Source organism: Dendrobates tinctorius, unplaced genomic scaffold (genome assembly GCF_039654945.1).
Source record: "Dendrobates tinctorius isolate UK_male_01 unplaced genomic scaffold, ASM3965494v1 ptg000006l, whole genome shotgun sequence".
NCBI classification, from domain to species: Eukaryota; Metazoa; Chordata; class Amphibia; order Anura; family Dendrobatidae; genus Dendrobates; species Dendrobates tinctorius.
In genome coordinates this window covers 7,157,423-7,178,623 of record NW_027361674.1, presented here as the reverse complement: position 1 = coordinate 7,178,623, position 21,201 = coordinate 7,157,423, and the positions used below count along the sequence as shown (strand labels likewise).

At 45.1% G+C, this 21,201-nt stretch overlaps 1 protein-coding gene across 3 annotated transcripts in view; it reads left to right on the top strand.

Moving 5' to 3' along the window:
• Window positions 1-20,906, top strand: part of AKT1 (AKT serine/threonine kinase 1) — a 135,359-nt gene extending 114,453 nt beyond the window's left edge. For all 3 annotated transcript variants that reach the window (XM_073570455.1, XM_073570444.1, XM_073570464.1), the window contains 4 exons: window positions 2,866-3,080; window positions 4,049-4,136; window positions 7,621-7,723; window positions 19,802-20,906. In XM_073570455.1, the coding sequence (XP_073426556.1) occupies window positions 2,866-3,080; window positions 4,049-4,136; window positions 7,621-7,723; window positions 19,802-19,881 (486 nt within the window). In that variant the 3' untranslated portion in view covers window positions 19,882-20,906. The remainder of the gene's footprint in view (window positions 1-2,865; window positions 3,081-4,048; window positions 4,137-7,620; window positions 7,724-19,801) is intronic.
• The last annotated feature ends 295 nt before the right edge of the window (window positions 20,907-21,201 follow it).

Here is a 21,201-nt window from a genome sequence, read left to right as displayed (position 1 = left end):
TACTTGGTGGGGAGGGGGTAGAAAATTTAGTTGCGTCTGGACAACAGAAGGTTGGAGTCCCAGGATGTTGTCTTATGACCCTGCCGATGAGCATCTCTGTGATACTACAATGCACTCATTCACCCCAGGAGGTGGGCAAAATTAACACATTGTCGAAACCGACCCCCAAAGCCCACCTAATCATCATCAGTCCCTCATACCAGTAGACTTCAGATCATTGTCAGGTGATGATGGCCCCTGCAGCCACACAAATAGGCAAAACGTTCATGCACGAGTGTGTTAAAGGGTGGGAATCTGAAAAGGTTTATTCCCAAAATAGAAATATCCCGTTTGAAAAGTTAAGCAGTGAAGATTGTTTCCTGACCGAGAGCGAGCAGCCGGCACCAAGGCGTTTTTACGTAGTTACGTAATTAGTGCGGTATTGGGGATGGAGGGGAGGTTAATGGGTTCCAACATAACATCCCTTCTAAAACTAAGGGGTCACAGGAAGCACAGGTATTCCTTATGACTAACCTAGATCTGAAAATCTTGTCACTTTAAAGGATCTAAAATCATTTGGGTCATAATTTTCACGTCCGTTGACCCTATGGAGCTTGAACTGTTATGGAGGGAGTTTTAAACGTGTGTTCCCAAAAATCAAAAGTTATCCCCCATCCTATGGTGTTGGGAAAAACTTGGTGATTGTTGGGGGTCCAAGCTTGGACCCTGATAACGGGGCTCTTCATCCCTTCTTGAATAGAGCAAAGTTCCCCATGCTCCACCTCCGCACAATTCATAGTCTTTGAGACTGATGAAACTAGTTGAGTACTGTACGGTACTACGATAGACAATGCATGGAGCAGAGGTCGAGTATGTCAGAACCCAAGCGATCAGTAATTTGGATATAGAATATCTTGTGATTTTAGGAAACCCCTTTAACAGAAATGGGATCTGTTTCCTAATCGATACGATTAGTTACTCATGACATCTCAACTTTTTTCTTTTTTAACCCCTTCACGACATGCCCCGTACTAGTACTGCTCATGTCGTGTCTCCCCCTTTGATGTGGACTTCGGCAGTGAGCCCACATCTTTCCTGGCACACGTCAGCTGTTTTGAACAGCTGACGTGTCCGGAACAGCCACGGGTGGAATCGACTTGCGGCTATTAACCTGTTAAATGCCGCTGTCAAACTCTGACAACGGCATTTAACATGCTCTTCCAGCAGTGGCGCTGGAAATCCACCCATCGGTGCCCCCGTCACGTGATCATGGGTTGGCATGACAACCAGAAGAGGTTTCCTGCAGATCTCTATGGTTGTGAATGCCGGATTGCTAAGCGTCGCCCGGTAGTCGGCGCTCATAGCAAGTGAGTAATACTGCTACATACAGGTGATCTGATCATCTCCTGTATGTAGCAGAGCCGATCGGGTTATGGCAGCTTCTAGTCTCCCATGGAGACTATTGAAGCATGCAAAAAAAAAAAAAAAAAAAATATAAAAGTTTAAATCGCCCCATTCAAAATAAGACCATAAAAAAATCAAACATACACATGATTGGTATCGCTGTGTTCAGAATCGCCCGATATATCAATATATAAAAAAAAAAAAAAGAATTAACCTGATGGCTAAACGGCGTAACGAGAAAAAAAATCAAAAAGCCAGAATTTTGTTTCTTTCGTCGCTGCAACATTGCATTAAAATGCTATAATGGGTGATCAAAAGATCGTAGCTGCACCAAAATGGTATCATTAAAAACGTCAGCTCTTCACACAAAAAATAAGCTCTCACCCAACCCGAGATCACGAAAAATAGAGACGCTACAGGTCTTGGAAAATGGCGCTTTTTTTTTTTAAAACAAACTTTGGAATTTTTTTTCACCACTTAAATAAAAAAGAACCTAGACATGTTTGTCTATAAACTCATAATGACCTGGAGAATCATAATGGCAGGTCAGTTTTAGCATTTGGTGAACATGGTAAAAAAAATTTAAAAAACAAGTGTGGAATTGCACTTTTTTTGCAATTTCACTGCACTTGGAATTTTTCTTTACCATTTTTGAGTACACGATATGGTAAAACTAATGGTGTCATTCGCAAACACAACTTGTCCCGTAAAAAACAAGCCATCACATGGCCATAATGACGGAAAATTAAAAAAGTTATGGCTCTATGAATAAGGGGAGCGAGAAACAGAAACGTAAAAAACAAAAAAGGCTCTGTCATGAAGGGGTTAAAGGTTTTGAATCTTATTTCATTCTTAGGCCTGTTTCACACTTACGTTTTTCTTGTCAGTTGTAATCCGCCAAAATGGTGGAGAACGGATCCGTAGGTGTCGAAATACCAACGGGAACCACCGGACCGTTGGTGCGCCGGGAACCGCCGATCTGGGAAAGTTAAAGGAGCCGCACTGAAAAAAAAAAAAAACCCCCGCCGACGTAGCATAGGAGGGCCGGGACATCACGGGACGACAGGAGGGCCGGGACGAGAAAGAGAATTCTCTAGCAGCCAGATTGGATTTAGGATTAACTGTGTAGCAGAAGGCAAAAATGCGGATCCAGCTACAAAAAAAAGTTGCATTGTCCGTCCGGAGATGTCAGTGGACGCCAAAATTTTGGCGGATCCGCAGAAATACGGATGCAACAGACGACCGTCAGTCAAAATCCGACGATAATGCAAGTCAATGGGGAAAAAACAGATCTGCCAAGAAAAATGGCGGATTTTGACTGGTGACAAATGGATGTATGACAATTTTTCTCGTACTGATCTGGTTGTTGGAAAATATTTACATCTATCTTAAGATTTTCCAATACATTCCCTTGTGTTCCAACCTACTGGAAAAACTAAGCGCATGGGTCAAATATTAACCTATTATGTACTTGTCCAACAGGTACTAGAAGATAATGACTATGGCCGAGCAGTGGACTGGTGGGGTTTAGGTGTAGTCATGTACGAAATGATGTGTGGCCGACTCCCCTTTTACAACCAGGACCATGAAAAACTCTTTGAACTTATCCTAATGGAGGAAATTAGATTCCCGCGCACTTTATTACCTGAAGCAAAATCACTGCTCTCAGGTTTATTGAAGAAAGACCCAAAACAAAGGTAAGAAAGTGAACACCTCTCCTTTTTATCTCTTTGATGTCCACTTTAATGACGTCATGTGCTCGACCTGCAATGTTAAAAAGCAGAATTCAGAATTCCATAGATTTGTCACCAGGGAGCGGTGCCACTCTTGTGCACAGGTTGCTTTTGGTATTACAGTCCATCCGTATTTTCACAAAGCTGAGGGTTTATAACGTTCTATCAGTGTGAGGATTACGCCAAAAAATAATTCTACCTTAACTGGGGAAAAAAAAAGTTGGCACAGTTTCATAAATATGCAGATTCAGAAGCATCTTTTCTAAAGAAAAGGACTGTGGCAATCAGTCTGAGGATTTTTCTCCCAATTGCCGCTGCTCTACTGATTCTGAAACTGTTTTTCTTTTTAGTCTGTCTCTTTCTGTTCCAAAGTTGTTCCCACGGGAATGGTGCATATTTGAGCGTCGCTCTGTGGGCGTTTACTTTTTCTCCTGTTTGGCCAATGAAACCACAGCCACGCCCACAAGTTCCGTGGTATACGCCCAGTGGGAAGAAAGGAAAATTTTGCACCTTTATTTCTGGGGAGCATAACTTTAGAACAGAGGCGCACAGAAAAAAAAGAAAAACTGTTCCAGAATCAGAAGAGAGACAGAAATTGGAGGAAATGCCCGGTTTGAATTAAAAAATGCATTTCAAGATCCTCCTTAAAATAGGGGTCGGGGTCACAAGGCACTATTGACACATAAATATTATTGTATAATGAAGTTACCTTTTAATTTTACTTCTGTGGGTTGAGTGGCTGGATGGAATCAATGAGTGGGGCTCACAGGACTCTTGGTGGGTGCAGGTCCAATTATGTAGGAGCCTTACCTGTATCTCTTGGAGATGCTATAGATGTTCATGATGTCGATACCCCTTTTAAGAAGTTTATTTGCAATTTTTCTTATTTGACCAATTGCTTATTTTTATCCCATTCCTTTCAATGTGTACAGGTTAGGTGGTGGACCTGACGATGCAAAAGAAATCATGCAACACAAATTTTTTGCTGGAATTGTATGGCAAGATGTATATGAGAAAAAAGTAAGTATTACAATGTGCTTATTCACGCGTAGCCGTTTTTAGCATGTGTTTTTTTTTACTTTTGTGCGGAGGGGAAAAAAAGCTTTTATTTCTTATATCTCATTCACATGGTGTTTTGTTTGTTTTTTTTTTTTATATAATTAAATGTCACATGTTTATTTATTCCAGCCTTTTTACTGCAGGCTTTTCCCATTTTCAGATTAAAATAATGTGGGACAAAAAAAAAAAAAGATTTGGCAAAAATATTACAATTTCTGTTGCTGTTTTCTGCCCATAGACTTGCTTGAGGGGTGGAAGAAAAAGCATCAAAAAAGCTGTGTGAATATACCCCAGGTCTTTGTATTCTTTTCCTTTAGTACGGTGCAGAATTTTCTTTTTATGGACTTTCCCCAAATATGAATTTCAGAAAAAAAATACATGATTGAAAACTATTGAAAATATCCTGAAAGCAGAAACAGAACAGTTTGCACATCATCTCCACTGCGATTCCCCCCCCCCATCATAAATGGCTCCCCCACTCCACAGCAAAGAATAGCACAGCTGTTGCTGCTGATGGCAGCTGTGTTGGCACACACATGCCTTGGCAAGGGGGTGGAGCATTCTGGCACAATCTGTGGAGACCGTGCAGCTTGTGCACACTGGATTCCAGAATCCAAGATGGTGCAGAATGTCCCAAATATATGACACAATGCAAACTCTAGTCCTGCCAGTCAGCATCGAGAGGCCTGCAAGGGAAGGAGGGGGTCGCTGGCGTGTGCGACAAGCTGTCGAGTCTATAAATAACTGCTTTCTAAAGAACTGCGCTGATCAGGTTTGTGGTTTGGAGCTGAATAAAATGGCTTTAGGTTGGCTTTGTGAGGACTTTACGGTAAGGTGTTGCTTTTCTTTTGCAGTAAAGCTAATTCCTGGCCATGTTTGGGGGTTTTGATCGTAGATTGTTTGCAGGATTCATGCGTAATCTGACAGAAGAGGATTTTAACAACCAACGTTCTGCCATAGGAAAAGGAGTGTAATGTGTTTAAACAACTCATTATTTATTAATATTCTAAATATGACGCTTTTTTTCTAAATAAAGGACCCCCCCAGAAAAACACGAGAAAAGTGATGAGCGGGGATAAAGCGCGCCTGTCTCTCTGAAGGATCTGATCTGTCCTTCAAGACACGGACAATCCTTAGATCTGAATAGGCGTTATGTAGTGCTGAGCGAACGTACTGTGATAAGGTGTTTTCTGAGCATGCCTGGGTGCTAACCGAGTGTCTTTGGCGTGCTCTAATATGTTTGAGTCCCCTCAGCTGCTTGTCTCGCGGCTGTCCGACAGCCGCAACACATGGGGGGATTGCCTAACAAACACAAAATCTCAGTATGTGTTGTGCCTGACGAACAGCCGCAAGACATGCAGCCGCGGAGACTTGAACATATTATTCCAGCACGCCAACGTCACTCGGTTAGCACCCAAGTGTGCACCGATAACGCCTTATCCCAGCACGTTCGCTCCTCACTAGCACTATGTAATGCTTCATTCTGCCTTTCGGTGATGCAAACAGATCACATATTTCGTCATAGATTAAAATTGATCAACAGAGATGATTGTGGTCCACTTATCATAGAACCCATTTTTAACGGGTAGAGATTGTTCAACCCCCTAAAGTGTACCATTCAAGTAACTCTTCAGAATATGCTGATGTGTGTACATCAGGAATAACACTATTATTTAGTCATTGTATGACCCGTATTTCCTGGAATTCTGACCAATTTTTTTCCCCCCTCTGCCGGCACTCAAATTTTTAGTTGTCTTTGAGTTAGTGATTAGAGTTTGGTAGGCATGGAGGACATTAAACAGCATTACTGAGGAGTGTAGCTGTAAATCCAGCACAGGGATGAAATAAAGCTTACTAGAAAAAATACAATACAGGTCTGTCTCGCTTTTTTCTCTACTTCTCCATCGTTCTCCCCTCTTCCTAGAGTTCTATAGGCAGCTGTAATTTAATCTATTCACAGAATTAGTTAAAACTTACTGATCATCTTGCATGAATCAGCTCGACCTCTGCACCAGTCATTCCCTATAAGGCTGCTGAGCATCCAGCTTGTCATGTCATTTTGTAATGAGGATAAAAATTCCGTCTTTCTGCTGATCAGTGCGGGTCCTAGTAGTTGGATGCTCTCAGCAAGTGATCATCTATACTTATCTCCTTCAAGCAATCCTTAATGCAAAATGTAGTACGTACAAATCATCTAGGGGGAGTGGGAAAGCTATGGCTAGCGTCACATTTGTGGCTGAGTACGCAGTGTATCGTCCGCAAACGCATGCAAAAATGCATGCGTTTCGGTTGCGGACGATTGGCAAGTGCTATTTTGAATGTACACAAGCCACGCCGAATGGGTGTGTATATGTAAATTGTTGCGTATGCAAATGCAATGCGCACGCATGTGCTTGCGTACGCATGCGTTCCCATAGACTGTAATTCGTTGTTAGACGCAATCCTTCCGCAAGCGTCCGCAATTTGCCGCCTACAAAATTGCAACCTGTTGTGTTAGCCGCGCTCAGCCGCACAAGCCGAAACGATGCATGCGTAATCAAACACGGAAAAACGCATACAATCGCATGTACCTGCGTCCACAATGTTAAACCAGCAAATGTGAAACCAGCCTATGACCGCTGAGTTGCAACTGCAGGATCGGAGTTCGATGTTTATACCCCTTAGATGCCACGGCTAGTATTACCAGCGGCATTTAAAGGGAATCTGTCACCTATATTTTTTTTTTTTGTGTAGAAGATGTGGCCACCGCCATCAGGGGCTTATCTACAGCATTCTGTAATGCTGTAGATAAGCCCCCGATGTAACCTGAAAGAGAAGAAAAACGAGTTAGATTATACTCACCCAGGGGTAGTCCGGAGGGTGTCGCGGTCCAGCCCGGCACCTCCCATTTTCTAGCGATGACATCCTCTTCTTTGCTTCCCGTCGCAGGCGCACTGTTCTGCCCTGTTGAGAGCAGAGTACTGCAGTGCGCCGGAGCCATGACGGGAAGCAAAGAAGAGGACGTCATCGCTAGAAGATGGGAGGTGCCGGACCGGACCGCGACACCCTCCGGAACGCCCCTGTGTGAGTATAATATAACTCGTTTTTCTTCTCTTTCAGGTTACATCTTGGGCTTATCTACAGCGTTACTGATGGCGGTGGCCGCATCTTAAGTGGTTTGGACAGACAGAAGAGGCTGTGCCTGTCACCCATCAGTGCATTAATGTCTACTCCTCATATTTGATTATCTTCTTAATCCCAGAGGCTCATTAATTAAAGTATATAGATAGTACTGCTACAATCGCAACAACCGTTGACCTGTTAATTAGAAAATTTATTTATTTATTTTTATTTATTTATTTTTTTTTTAATTAATTGCATGGTGAATGCATTAAAGATTTAAAGTCCCTCCAGCCACTGGTTTCTGTACATTAATATGTTTTACACTTTATTTTTTTTCTTTAAGCTTGTACCACCTTTTAAGCCACAAGTTACATCGGAGACAGACACGCGGTATTTTGATGAAGAATTTACAGCGCAGATGATCACTATAACCCCGCCAGACCAAGGTATGTACCTGATTATTCCCATAGTGCGAGAGGTTGTTCTTCATAAATCACGGTCTAGTTCTGTGCATAAAGGTTGTGTTCTGCATTGATAATACACATACAAAAGCACCAACCTGACATTGTGTGAGTTTTCCTTGTGTCGCTGAAACGGCACTGATCATCAAGACATGGTGGCAGATACCACACGGCACATTTAGAGGTTTTCTGGTGTCCAACACGGAAGTTTCTCCGTGTGGTCTCCATAGATCGGACTTTTCTCCCTCACCCATGACAGCACCATGGAGAGAGGGGGTCCGCCCATCAAGGACAGGAACCTACAGACAAAAGAGCGGCACCTCTCCTCTGCCCCCAGTTGGGTTCCTGTCCTTGACTGGTGAACCACGGCAGCAGGAGCGCAGCACTTACTGGGGTGAAGATCCGGGACCGTCCCGTCCGCGGTCAGACAGCGGGGAGGCCCCTGTCGCGGCGGGGTCGGTTGCCGAAGCCGCCACCGCTGCAGCTGAGGGGCTGTCCAGGGTGAGCGGGCGGGGAGGACCAGGCCGCCGCTCCGGGAGGAGTAGGGGCCGGGGGACGCCGGTATAGGAGCAGCGCCGGGTACAGAGGTGTACCAAGATGGCGCTGCCCCGGAAATAGAAGGAGGAACTTCCGGGTCCCCGCGGTCGGCGCATGCGCAGTGCGCACTCCCCGGGGAGGCAGCGGTGCAGGCCGGGAAAACAGGTGACGCCAGGGCGGCCTATTCAAATTGGAACGCTGAAGCAGCCTCAGGGCTGGAAGCGTTCAGGCGTGATGGATAGCGACCAGCATGAGGAGCTACAGCAGCCTAAGCAGCAGCAGCAGCAACATAGGCAGCATCACCAGCACCGCCAAAAGGATAAAGACGGACGGGAGAGCCGGTCCGGTAGTCACTCCACGCAGCAATCAACTGCAAGGAGCAAGTCACCTGCCGTGGATCGCCCAGTGAGGGATTTGGATCCACTTCCAGAACCGGTACCTGCAACCGCGCATGGGGGGTAAGTGGATTTTCTTGAATGTTCCCCATTGTAATAGACTTCTTTCCCTTATCAGGGAAAGAAGAGAGAAAAAACCAAGAACAGGGAATGCCCCACCTGTAGGAAGCCATTACCAACGCCCTGGGAGAAAAAATTATGTGACTCCTGTATACAGGAGGTCCTCGGCGGTGAAACCCTGGATCATGCCGCAGACTTAAGGGCGGTAATCCGCGCAGAAATTCAGAGTGCCCTTTCATCCAAAAAACGGGAAAGGAAAGGAAGGAAGGGGGACGTGGTAATAGAGTCCCAATCAGAGAGCTTATCGTCAGGGGAAGTCACCTCCCATACTGTAAACACCGACTCGTCATCCTCCGAAGAGGAGACGGAAGGTCGTCATTGTTTCCCCCTGGACGAAGTGGATGCCTTAGTAAAAGCGGTAAGATCCACTATGGGGGTGGAAGACCCCCGGACTGATAGATCAGTCCAGGACATTATGTTCGGAGGACTGGGTCAAAAGAAACGGAGGGTATTTCCGTTAAATAAGAACGTCCAAGGCCTCATAGATAAAGAATGGGAAAAACCGGATAGGAAAAACTCTACGGTTCCTTCCATCAAAAGAAAGTACCCATTTGATGAGGAGGCATCCACATCGTGGGATAAAGCCCCCAAACTAGACGTGGCGGTAGCCAAAGCTTCAAGAAGGTTTGCGCTCCCCTTTGATGATATGGGTACCCTGAAAGACCCATTAGATAAAAAAGCGGATACCCTACTTAAGGGCACCTGGGAATCAGCAGGGGGAAACATCAGGCCGGCGGTAGCTGCAACCTGTACCTCCAGAGCTCTTATGGTATGGATAGACTAATTGGAGAGACAGATAAGGGAAGGGGTTCACAGAGATAAAATCCTGAAATCCATGCCAATGATAAGAGGGGCGTCAGCCTTCCTGGCCGACTCTTCGGCTGATTCGATAAGATTGTCATCCAAAACGGCAGCCTTGTCGAATGCAGCTAGAAGAGCTTTGTGGTTAAAATGTTGGCCTGGGGATCTCCAGACAAAAATGAAGTTATGTGCCATTCCCTGTGAAGGAAAATTCCTCTTCGGGGAAACTTTGGATGACATCCTCGAAAAGGCAGGCGACAAAAAGAAAGGCTTCCCAAACCTAGGACCAGTGAGCGCCACGGGCTTTAAACGGTCCTTTCGGAACAAAAAGTTCTTTCAGAGGAGACCCCCGAGAGGCCAAAAATGGGAAGACAGAAGAAGGGACAGGGGGTTCATCTTCGGTAACTCGTCCCGGGATAAAAAACCCGCCAAGTGACTGTGGGCTCAGGGTGGGAGGGAGACTAAGTTTTTTCCTCCCAGCCTGGGAGAAAATATCCAACAATCCCTGGCTGATAAATCTTATAAGATCAGGATTAAGGATAAGCTTTTATTCTCTCCCGCCGCAAAAATATATAATTACCCCGGTAAGGTCGTCAAAAAACGAACAAGACGCCCTCGAAAAGGAGGTCCTGAGTATGTTGGACAAAAAAGTCCTACAGGAGGTTCCCCCACAGGAGAGAGGCAGGGGGTTCTACTCGCCTCTCTTCCTAGTAACCAAACCAGACGGCACCTTCCGCACCATCATAAATTTAAAAAGACTGAATTGCTATATCAAGAACGAAAAATTCAAGATGGAGTCGATCAAATCGACCATCAAAATTCTCTTTCCGCAATGCTTGATGGTGGTCTTAGACCTCAGCGATGCCTACTACCATGTCACCATTCACAAAAAGTCCAGGCAGTACCTCAGGCTAGCGGTCTCGATAGCAGGAGAAATAAGAGAATTCCAACACAGGGCCCTGCCATTTGGGATCTCAGTGGCTCCACGGGTCTTTACGAAATTGGTGGCAGAGATGATGGCTCACATAAGAGAACAGGATGTTCTGATAGTGCCATATTTGGACGACTTTTTAATAGCGAGCAACTCAGGCCAGAAATGCACAGAACAGAGGGACAGAGTGATGAGCACTCTAAAATACCTCGGGTGGCTTCTGAACCTGAAAAAGTCAAGGCTGGAACCAAGGAGAGTCCAGGAGTTCCTAGGCCTGACACTGGATTCAAACATCCAAGTGTGTTACTTGCCAAATCACAAAAGGGACAGAATCATTCATATGGTACAAAAAGCGAGGCAAAACCCTTCTATGACACTAAGACGAGCAATGTCTCTGTTAGGGTCCCTCTCTGCATGCTTGCCGGCGGTCCAGTGGGCACAAATACACATGAGGGATCTGCAGTGGGATGTCCTGACCAACCAGTGGGCTTTAGGAGACCACTTGGAACATCATATTACGCTAGATTCAAAAAATATTCATTCCCTAGCCTGGTGGGAGGACAAAAACAACTTGTCCAAAGGGAGTCCCTGGGAGGCCAAGATCACACATGTAATTACCACCGACGCCAGTCCTGTGGGATGGGGAGCACACATGGGCATCAGTGTGGCTCAAGGAGGATGGAGAGGTCAAGAACTAAAAGCCTCCTCGAATCAAAAAGAACTGCTAGCAGTAAATTATGCCTTGAGTCACTTTTTGCCAGCATTAAAGGGCCATCATGTCCGGATATTCTCGGACAACCGAGTAACAGTGGTCTATATAAACCACCAGGGGGGAACCAGGTCCAGAACGCTAATGGAGGCATCCTCCGAGATATTCAGGTTAGCCGAGGAAAACTTACTGTCCCTATCGGCGCTACACATACGGGGAGTAGAGAACCAGACAGCAGACTTTCTGAGCCGTACCCAACTACATCAAGGGGAGTGGGCTCTAAATCAGTCCGTTTTTCAGAAGATTGTGGAAATGTGGGGAACCCCAGACATAGACTTATTTGCAGACCACAAAAACAAAAAAGTGGAAGCGTTCTGTTCTCTAAATCCCAAAGGGAATCCTCGGACCCTGGACGCATTTATGCTCCCATGGACACGGGGACTACTGTATGCCTTCCCACCGACCATTCTCCTCCCGGCGGTGATAAGGAAAGTCAGGGAAGAGGGGGCTCGGGTAATACTTATAGCCCCTTTCTGGCCAAAAAGAACATGGTTTTCATGGCTCAGAATAATGTCAGTAACCGACCCCTGGGTTCTACCAGATCTCCCCGACCTTCTATCGCAGGGTCCTGTGCTACACCCCCAAGCAGTGAACCTCCATTTAACAGCATGGAATTTGAAAGGTCACTGCTGAAGGGGAAAGGATTTTCAGAAAATCTAATTTCCACGTTGCAAAAAAGTAGAAAACCAATTACAACCAGAGCCTATGGTAGAACCTGGAGGAAATTCCTATCCAGTTCGGGGGCAAAGGTTCAGGATGGAATACAAATGGATAAAATCCTGGAATTCCTCCAAAGGGGGTTAGAACAGGGACTAGCGACTAACACACTGAGGGTACAGGTAGCGGCCCTAGGCGCCCTCTATAATCAGGAGGTGGCAAGCGACCCTTGGGTATCACGGTTTATGAGGGCCGCAGCCAGGTCTAGACCAATAACTACCTAGAAAGTAAAAACATGGGATCTGAACTTAGTGTTGTCAGCCCTAACAGGACCCCATTCGAGCCTATCCAGTCAGCTCCACTAAAGACCCTATCATTAAAAACGATACTGCTAGTGGCCCTAACATCTGCTCGCAGAGTGAGTGACATTCAAGCCTTATCGGCAATACCCCCATTCATTAAAATTATGGAGGATAGAATTATATTGAAACCTGACCCTGCATATTTGCCTAAGGTAGCAACACACTTCCTTAGATCACAGGAGGTAGTCCTTCCTTCCTTCTGCCCAAACCCTACGAATAGAGGAGAGGAGAAATTTCACACATTAGATGTGAAGAGGTGCTTAGTGCACTACCTAGAGGCCACCAAGGGATGTAGGAAGGAAGGATCTCTCTTTGTGTGTTTCCAGGGACCTCGGAAGGGGCTCGGGGCGTCCAAAAGTACCCTGGCAAGATGGATAAGGGATGCGATTGCCCTGGCATACTCATGCAGTGGGAATACCATCCCGGAGGGTCTAAAAGCCCACTCTACGAGAGCAATGGCGACCTCATGGGCAGAAAGATCAGAGGTATCAATAGAGCAGATCTGTAAGGCGGCCACCTGGTCAACACCTTCTACCTTTTTCAAACACTATCGCCTAGATCTAGCCTCTGCGTCTGACCTGACCTTCGGGAGAAGGGTCCTTCAGGCGGTGGTCCCTCCCTAAGCTACCAATCTCTGAAATTCTCTCCGTGGTGCTGTCATGGGTGAGGGAGAATAGCTTAGTTACTCACCGATAACGGTGTTTCTCGGAACCCATGACAGCACCCGCTTAATTCCCCCCCTTTTTCACGTGTGCGGTGAGCACGATTTAATGTGTGTAGAGTGTGTTCTTAAGACACGAGGCTTCTCTATAAGTATACAAATTATAATGTTATGTATATACTTTTGTTGTTAACTAACCGGGAGACCCTCTGATGCTCTGTAACCAACTGGGGGCGGAGGAGAGGTGCCGCTCTTTTGTCTGTAGGTTCCTGTCCTTGATGGGCGGACCCCCTCTCTCCGTGGTGCTGTCATGGGTTCCGAGAAACACCGTTATCGGTGAGTAACTAAGCTATTTTTTTCCATAGTGCACGCTGGTGTCACACCCAGCCATCCTCATGATGTAAATGTGATTCACCAGACCAGGTTACCTACTTTACTGCGAAAGCGCCTGGCACAGCAGCTCTATAATGGTGGGATCAGATAAAGGCTAGCCTTTTTTTTTCCCTCACGCACATCAATGAGCCTTGTGTGCCATGACCCTTTTGCCAATTCTCCGCTGCTTGTTCCTTTCAACCACATACGGTCTACTGCATTGCACCCCACGAGGCCAGCCGCTTTGGAGATTATTATTATTATGCTTGCTTCTTATAGCGCCATCATAGCCCAAAGCGCTTTATCAGACTGTCACATGGGCGATTTTCTTTTTTTTTTTTTTTTTTTTCTTTTTTTAACCTTCCGATTCCCAAACATCAACTCTGAGATCTGAGTGTTCTATTTAATGCCTATTCTATCCCAACCTGTGACGGCTGACAATGCAATAGGACAGGGGTCCCCAACCACCGGTTCGCGGCCCAGGACCGGGCCGTTGCAGTTCTGTTGCCGGTCCACTGAGCCACAGCTCAGAATGCTGGTCACAAGGGGAGCCGGCGGCTGTAGCATTGTAGTGACAGCTGCAACCCTGTCGGGTGCGGCAGCTTCATTCAGTGCTGAACAGTCACGTAGTACCGCTCATTAAGGTCATGAATATGGATGCGACTCCACTCCCATAGGCGTAGCGTCCATATTCATGACCTTAATGAGCGGTACTACGTGACCTCTCCGCACAGGAGAAGCTGATGTGCCAGAATAGAGATGCCGAGAAGTTCAGCGACGGTGTGAGGGTAAGTATGATGGGGGAGCCCAGACATGCATACAAGGGTGGGAGCGGAGCCATGCATACAAGGGTGTCGCTGTCTCCCATCCCCACTAGATGGGACCGTCTTGTTGCAGGAAAACAAGCCCAGTGCTCTCCCTGATACAGGGAAACAGGCCCAGTGCTCCCACTCATTCAAAACCTATGGTGAGTTGAGTCACATTCACATTATAAATGTTATAATTAAATAAGTATGCACTACTAAACTACAACACTGTCCATAGCCCCGCCACCTTATGACCAAAGCCCTGCCCCTGCCACACCTCCATCCCCGCCCTGCCAGGCCATGGAAGAATGGTCTTGCTTGAAGCCGGTCCCTGGTGCAAAAAAGGTTGGGGCCCACTGCAATAGGATACTCGCAAGTCATGGCACTGGTCAGCGTTTTTAATGTTAAGGCTGTTAATCCAGGTCTATATTATATTGCTGCTTAAAGGGGGTAGTTCAAAATAAAGGAAATATCAGCTTTAAGTGATCTTTTATGACCTGCTACTGTAAATGAGGTTATAAAGAGGTTTCACATCTGGCTTCAAGTATTTCAACAGTGCCACCAGCAGGTCTTCAGTATTCACTGCAAAAAGTGAAGAACGCAGACTGGAGAAAAAAAAAAAAACCCTAAAACTTTACTGTCTGGGGGACTGAATGGATTGTGTTTTCCAAAACATGTGACTAAGTGACAAGACTATTTTTTAATACACTGCTCAAAAAAATAAAGGGAACACTATAATACCACATCCTACATATCTCTTAATGAAATATTCCAGTTGCAAATTTTTATTCATTGCATAATGGAATGTGTTCAGAACAATAAAACATAACAATTATCAATGTAAATCAAAATGAATATCCCATGGAAGTCTGGATTTGGAATGATACTCAAAATCAAAGTGGAAAATCAAATTACAGGCTGATCCAACTTCAGTGGAAATGCCTCTTGACAAGGGAAAGATGCTCAGTATTGTGTGTGGCCTCCACATGCCTATATGTCCTCCCTACTGTACAACGCCTGGACAGTCTCTGGTGCAACGTGACGTTGGTGGATGGAGCGAGACATGATGTCCCAGATGTGCTCAATTGGATTCAGGTCTGGGGAACAGGCAGGCCAGTCCATAGCTTCAATGCCTTAAATCTTGCAGGAACTGCTGACACACTCCAGCCTCATGAGGTCTGGCATTGTCCTGCATTAGGAGGGACCCAGGGCCAACCGCACCAGCATATGGTCTCACAAGGGGTCTGAGGATTTCATCTCGGTACCTAATGGCAGTCAGGCTACCTCTGGCGAGCACATGGAGGGCTGTGCAGCCCTCCAAAGAAATGCTACCCCACACCATTACTGACCCACTGCCAAACCGATCATGCTGAAGGATGTTGCAGGCAGCAGATTGCTCTCCACGGCGTCTCCAAACTCTGTCACGTCCTCAGTGTGAACCTGCTTTCATTTGTGAAGAGCACAGGGCGCCAGTGGTGAATTTGCCAATCCTGGTGTTCTGTGGCAAATGCCAAGCATCCTGCATGGTGTTGGGCTGTGAGCACAACCCCCATCTGTGGATGTCGGGCCCTTAGATCATCTTCATGGAGTCGGTATCTAACCGTTTGTGCAGACACATGCACATTTGTGGCATGCTGGAGGTAATTTTTAGGGCTCTGGCAGTGCTCCTCCTGTTGCTCCTTGCACAAAGGCGGAGGTAGTAGTCCTGTTGCTAGGTTGTTGCCCTCCTACGGCCCCCTCCTGGTTTACTGGCCTGTCTCCTGGTAGCACCTCCAGCCTCTGGACGTTATGCTGACAGACACAGCAAACCTTCTTGCCACAGCTCGCATTGATGTGCCATCCTGGATGAGCTGCACTTCCTGAGCCACTTGGGTGGGTTGTAGAGTCCATTTTATGCTACCACGAGTGTGAAGGCACAACCAACATTCAAAAGTGACCAAAACATCAGCCAGAAAGCATTGGTACTGAGATTTGGTCTGTGGTCCCCACCTGCATAACCACTCCTTTATTGAGGGTGTCTTGATAATTGCCAATAATTTCCATCTGTTGTCTATTCCATTTGCACAACAGCATGTGAAATTGATTGTCAATTAGTGTTGCTTCCTAAGTGGACAGTTTTATTTCACAGAAGTTTGATTTACTTGGAGTTATATTTTGTTGTGTAAGTGTTCCCTTTATTTTTTGGAGAAGTGTATCTTTTTTATTTTATATTTCCAAGAAATTGTATATCTGGGGAATGGTTATATCCTTTTGGATCTTTCCATTTTAATTGAGGCATCTATAGGAGCCCAAGTTACAGAGGAAAATTGCCTCTTTTGGCCACTGGCAATCAATGCTTCCCTGCGTGCAATGTAATCTGGAAATGAGAAGACAGAAGCGATTATAAACCGCTTCCATCTTGTTTGTTGGGTTCCTCTGCTGTTTCTGACCTATTTTCTCGCTAGATTGCAGGAGCTTTAAACTCACATTTTGACACTAAAGCTAAGTTCACACGAAGCGGAACTCCCACGGACGTTACCGCGGGAATATCGGAATTCCATTCTGCGGGAAAATCGCATTTTAAGTTCCCGCGATTTTCCCACGGGAAAAACTAGCGATTTGCAAGCGTAAATTGCAGAATGCTAGCGTTTTCAAAGCAATCTGTAGCTTCGCTTGGAGAACTGATGACAGGTTGTTCACACTCGTCAAACAGTGTTTGACAAGTGTGACCAACGTTTTACTATTGACGCTGCCTATGCAGCATCAGTAGTAAAAAAGATCTAATGTTTAAAAAAAAAAAAAAAAAAATTAAAAATCAGGTTATATTCACCTTCCGGCGTCCCGCGCAGCGTCCCCAGGCCTCCGCGATGCTCCGGCGGGTCCCGTTCCCAGTGATGCATTGCGGTAATGACCTTTGATGACGTCGCGGTCTCGTGAGATGCGACATCAGCACAGGTCATCGCAATGCATTACTGGGAACGGGACCTGCCGCGTGTATCGCTGAAGCATGGGGATGCATGCTGCGCGGGACTTTGGAAGGTGAATATAACCCGATTTTTTTTATTTTAATTCTATTCTTTACAGGGATATGGTACCCAGAGCCCAGAGGACAGTCTCCTCTCCTCCACCCGCTGGGTACCATCCGCAAATGTTCTGCTTACTTTTTCGCATGGTGGGCACAGCCACATGCGGAAAGTAAGCAGAAGAATGCATTCCTATGTGGGCGGAATTGCCGCGATTCCGCAAAATAATGAGCATGCTGCGGATTTTTCCACAATGTGATTCCGCCGCGGGAAAATCCGCAGCATTAGCAAAGCATTGTGGAATCCCATAGGATTGCATGGGATGCTGTTTTTTTTGTGTTTTTGCGGCAAAATTGTGCGTTAAAAAGCCACGAAAAAACGCGACGTGAACGCAGCCTTAATGGCACTGGTCTAAAGCACACGATCCTTTACTAGGTAAAGGGGTTGACTGACCAGTGGCTTTATATCCCCCCCCCCCCCCCCCAATAACTTTTTTTTTTTTTAAAGGGGGCAACGAATCGTTCAGTCATCCTATGTGACTTGCCCATGTAATACCATTTCACTTGGCTGTTGTCTTCCAAAAACGGCCATGGTTGTCACATCCCTATGGATAAAAATGTACTGTAATTGTTCAGAGACTCCCGGTCAGGTGTTCCCGCCATCTCTTTGACTACGGGGTGGGTGGGGCGGAGATGATTTCCATAGTTTTTGTTTTAAATCTTCAGTAAAGCAATTCTTAAAAATGACAGCCAACACTCTTAAACGATCTTAATTCATGGTAAGATTGGTAACCTGTATTTGATATTGCGACAGCTACTTTCAAGATTTCTTCTTCTTGGGAGAATGTCTAACTATGCAGATCAGGTCCACAGTTGGCCAAATTTCCATTATATGGTTTACTGAGGGTGACCATCCCATTTAGCCCAAGTGCACGGGACAAGTGGAAATGTCATGGCTTACTCATGTGCTTGAAGGGCACTCGGACTTTCATGTTGGCTCTAATACCATACACAACCTAGCGTCTACAGTGGGTTAGACTTGGATGACTGCAGGGGTCCTGGAACAGTTGGTTCCAGCTTTTATGCCACAGTCTGAGTAGGTGGCAAGTGTCCGATTTATGCCAACTCGCACCCATGTCCCTCTGCTTCTGACGCTCCCTCCAGTCATTCAGGAAATTCAGTCTTTGATCAAAAGTTATTAAGACCCAAATGCCAGATGCGAGACTTCAAGAAGCGGCATAATGTTTCACAGGATAAACGTGTCAGATGTGGAGACTAACGATGCCACCCACTCCGGAGCGCAGAATGCAGCCTGTCACAACACGTGTCTTTAGTGCTTTTCCCCTCATGTAACCTTACGTTAAGATTTTGTAGAGAAGGCCGAGAATTCTATTCTGGAAAATCCGGACGTTCTGAGAACAAATCTACATTTTGGTGTTGGGGGAAGCAAGTTTTTAATTTCATACTGAAGCAGGGGATTTCTATCTTAAAAATAAAACAAACTGTGCGTAACTCGCGCTCCCCGAGGTCCAGCAGAGTCCTCTACGTGTCTTATTGTATGCAGAGCTGATGTACTGTGAGCACAGCTCTGAATGGCTTGTGCCTTCAACGGAGTGCACTGATTGGCTGCAGTGCTGGACTTGGGGAAGGTAAGGCCTTTTTTTTTTTTTTTTTTTTTTTTAAAAGCTCTTGATAGGTGTGGGCAACACCCAACATCACCCGCCAATCAGCCGTTCCTGGTGTCGGTTGGAACTGCTCTGTTACGGAGCTGCACAGCTCTGTCAGGGAAAGTGGTTACAACAGGGTACTGCACATCTGCCCCCTTTTCAAATCGATAGGGAGTGGATGTGCCGACCCGGCGGCCATGGCCACTATTCCGTTGACTGAACTGTGCTGTGTCGCACCCCTACCAGATCAGACGTTGCCTATCCAATTTCTCAGACAATCCGTTTAAATATTTGAAACTATTCATGGGCCATTCATTATTCAATAGCACTTTAAAAGGGTTGTCCAATTGATGTGATCCCCAAATCTTTTTTGAAAAGGGGCCATATTGCTGGTGCCACTAGGAATGAAGCGGTGAATGTGCATGCGCAGCTTTCTTTACTCATTTTGATGGGCGTTCCAAAAATCGCTGCTTATAAAAATATATAATATCTCCATAGTCTCGCTTTTCTGGAGGCAGTGTGCTACTTCATGACTGACAGTTCGGAGGAGTGGTATAGTTGAGCCACTTGACTGCACTGTGCAGTCTCCAGTGCGGCATGCAGAGGCAACGTTACCTTTGTAGGGTAGAAACAGCACAGGGACACAAACTTGGAAGTGCTTGCTTCGGAAACCAGCCACCACAGGTTCACTGCAGCAGTGAATGATGTCCTAGGCACCAAGAAGTATACAAAAAAAAAAATCAGCTTTAATGACAAGTACACCAAGTCAAAAGGTTAAAATTGCTATTTTTTTATTAAAAATAGCAAATATACTTTTTTATCTTTAGAACTGATACTGTGTTAACTTGTTTATGTAGATGAATATCTGAAAAACAAAAATAAAAATCAGTAAAAATTAACAAAAACTTAACTTTTTTTTCCCAAATTGATGATCTCTTTTATTGAGCTTCTAGTATTGTGTAATTTTTTTCTTTTCTTTTGCAGATGAAAATCTGGAATTTGTTGACAATGAAAGAAGGCCGCACTTTCCCCAGTTTTCGTATTCTGCGAGTGGAAACGCTTAGATGTCTCACTTTCTTCTTTTTTTTGTTTTCCTTCATTACAACACACAGACTTCATTTTTGGGCACTAAGTTCATCAGACTTTGTACAGGACTTTCTATAGCCTATGAATTACAAACTATGTTTGTATGACCACAATAGAAGTTTGACGAATGTCTCGGGAAGGGGAGGGAAGTCTGTATGTAAAAACCAGTTCTCATTTCACATTTGCAAAGAAAAAAAAAAAAAAACAGAAAAAAAAAAAGAATCCATCCATTTATTTTTTCTATGTATGTATTATTTTTTATATACATACATTCATTCATATACATTATGTTGGACAATGCCACGCAGCCAAAGTTTTGAGAATGCGTTAAAAGAAAAAAAAAAACAAGCATATCATAAATAACAAAATAAGAAAAAGGAAAAAAAAAAATGGAAAAAAAAAATAAAGTTACTCTTCTCACTTCCTTGGTCACACTGTACCATCCACAATGGTTTATTTATTTCCTAGGTTTTAATTATTGAAAAAGTGTGGACAAATGGATGTAGTTAGGAAGTAATCGAAGATATAGCAAATAGTGCAATAATACAAAAGTGAACGTGTTTTAATTAATTTTTTTATTTTTTATTAAAAATCAAAGGATCAAGAGTAGTGATGAGCAAACGTGCTGGGATAAGGTGTTATCTGAGCATGCTCGGGTGTTATCTGAGTGTCTTCGGCGTGCTCGAATAATACATTTGCGTTCCCGCAGCTGTTCGACAGGCACAACACGTGCAGGAATTGCTTAACAGCCAACGAGACATGCAGCCGTGTGGACTCAAACATATTATTGGAGCATGCTGAAGTCCCTGTTAGCACTGGAGCATGCTCAGATAACACCTTATGTGAAGATGCTCGCTTATCACTAGTCAAGAGACCAAACTACTGGACCAGCATTATAGCCTCAGTGAGGTCGATCATCAAACAAGAGTTCTTATCTTGCTGTAGAATGACAATACATATCGGGCTAATTGGTTTTAGTAAAATGTGAAAAATGTAACTTCTATATATAGTTTTTCTTATTGTATTGGTTAAAAAAAGGGGGACTGGCTTGCAAAATTGCATCTTGCGAATGACACACTCTAGCCCAGTGTTCCCCAACTCCAGTCTTCAAGAGCCATCAACGGTTCATGTTTTCAGGATTTCCTTAGTATGGCCCAGGTGATGGAATTATTGCCTGTGCAGGTACTGCAATTATCACCTGGGCCATACTAAGGAAATCCTGAAAACATGGCCTGTTGGTGGCTCTTGAGGATTGGAGTTGGGAAACACTGCCTGAGAGTCTAGCCAATAGTTTCACG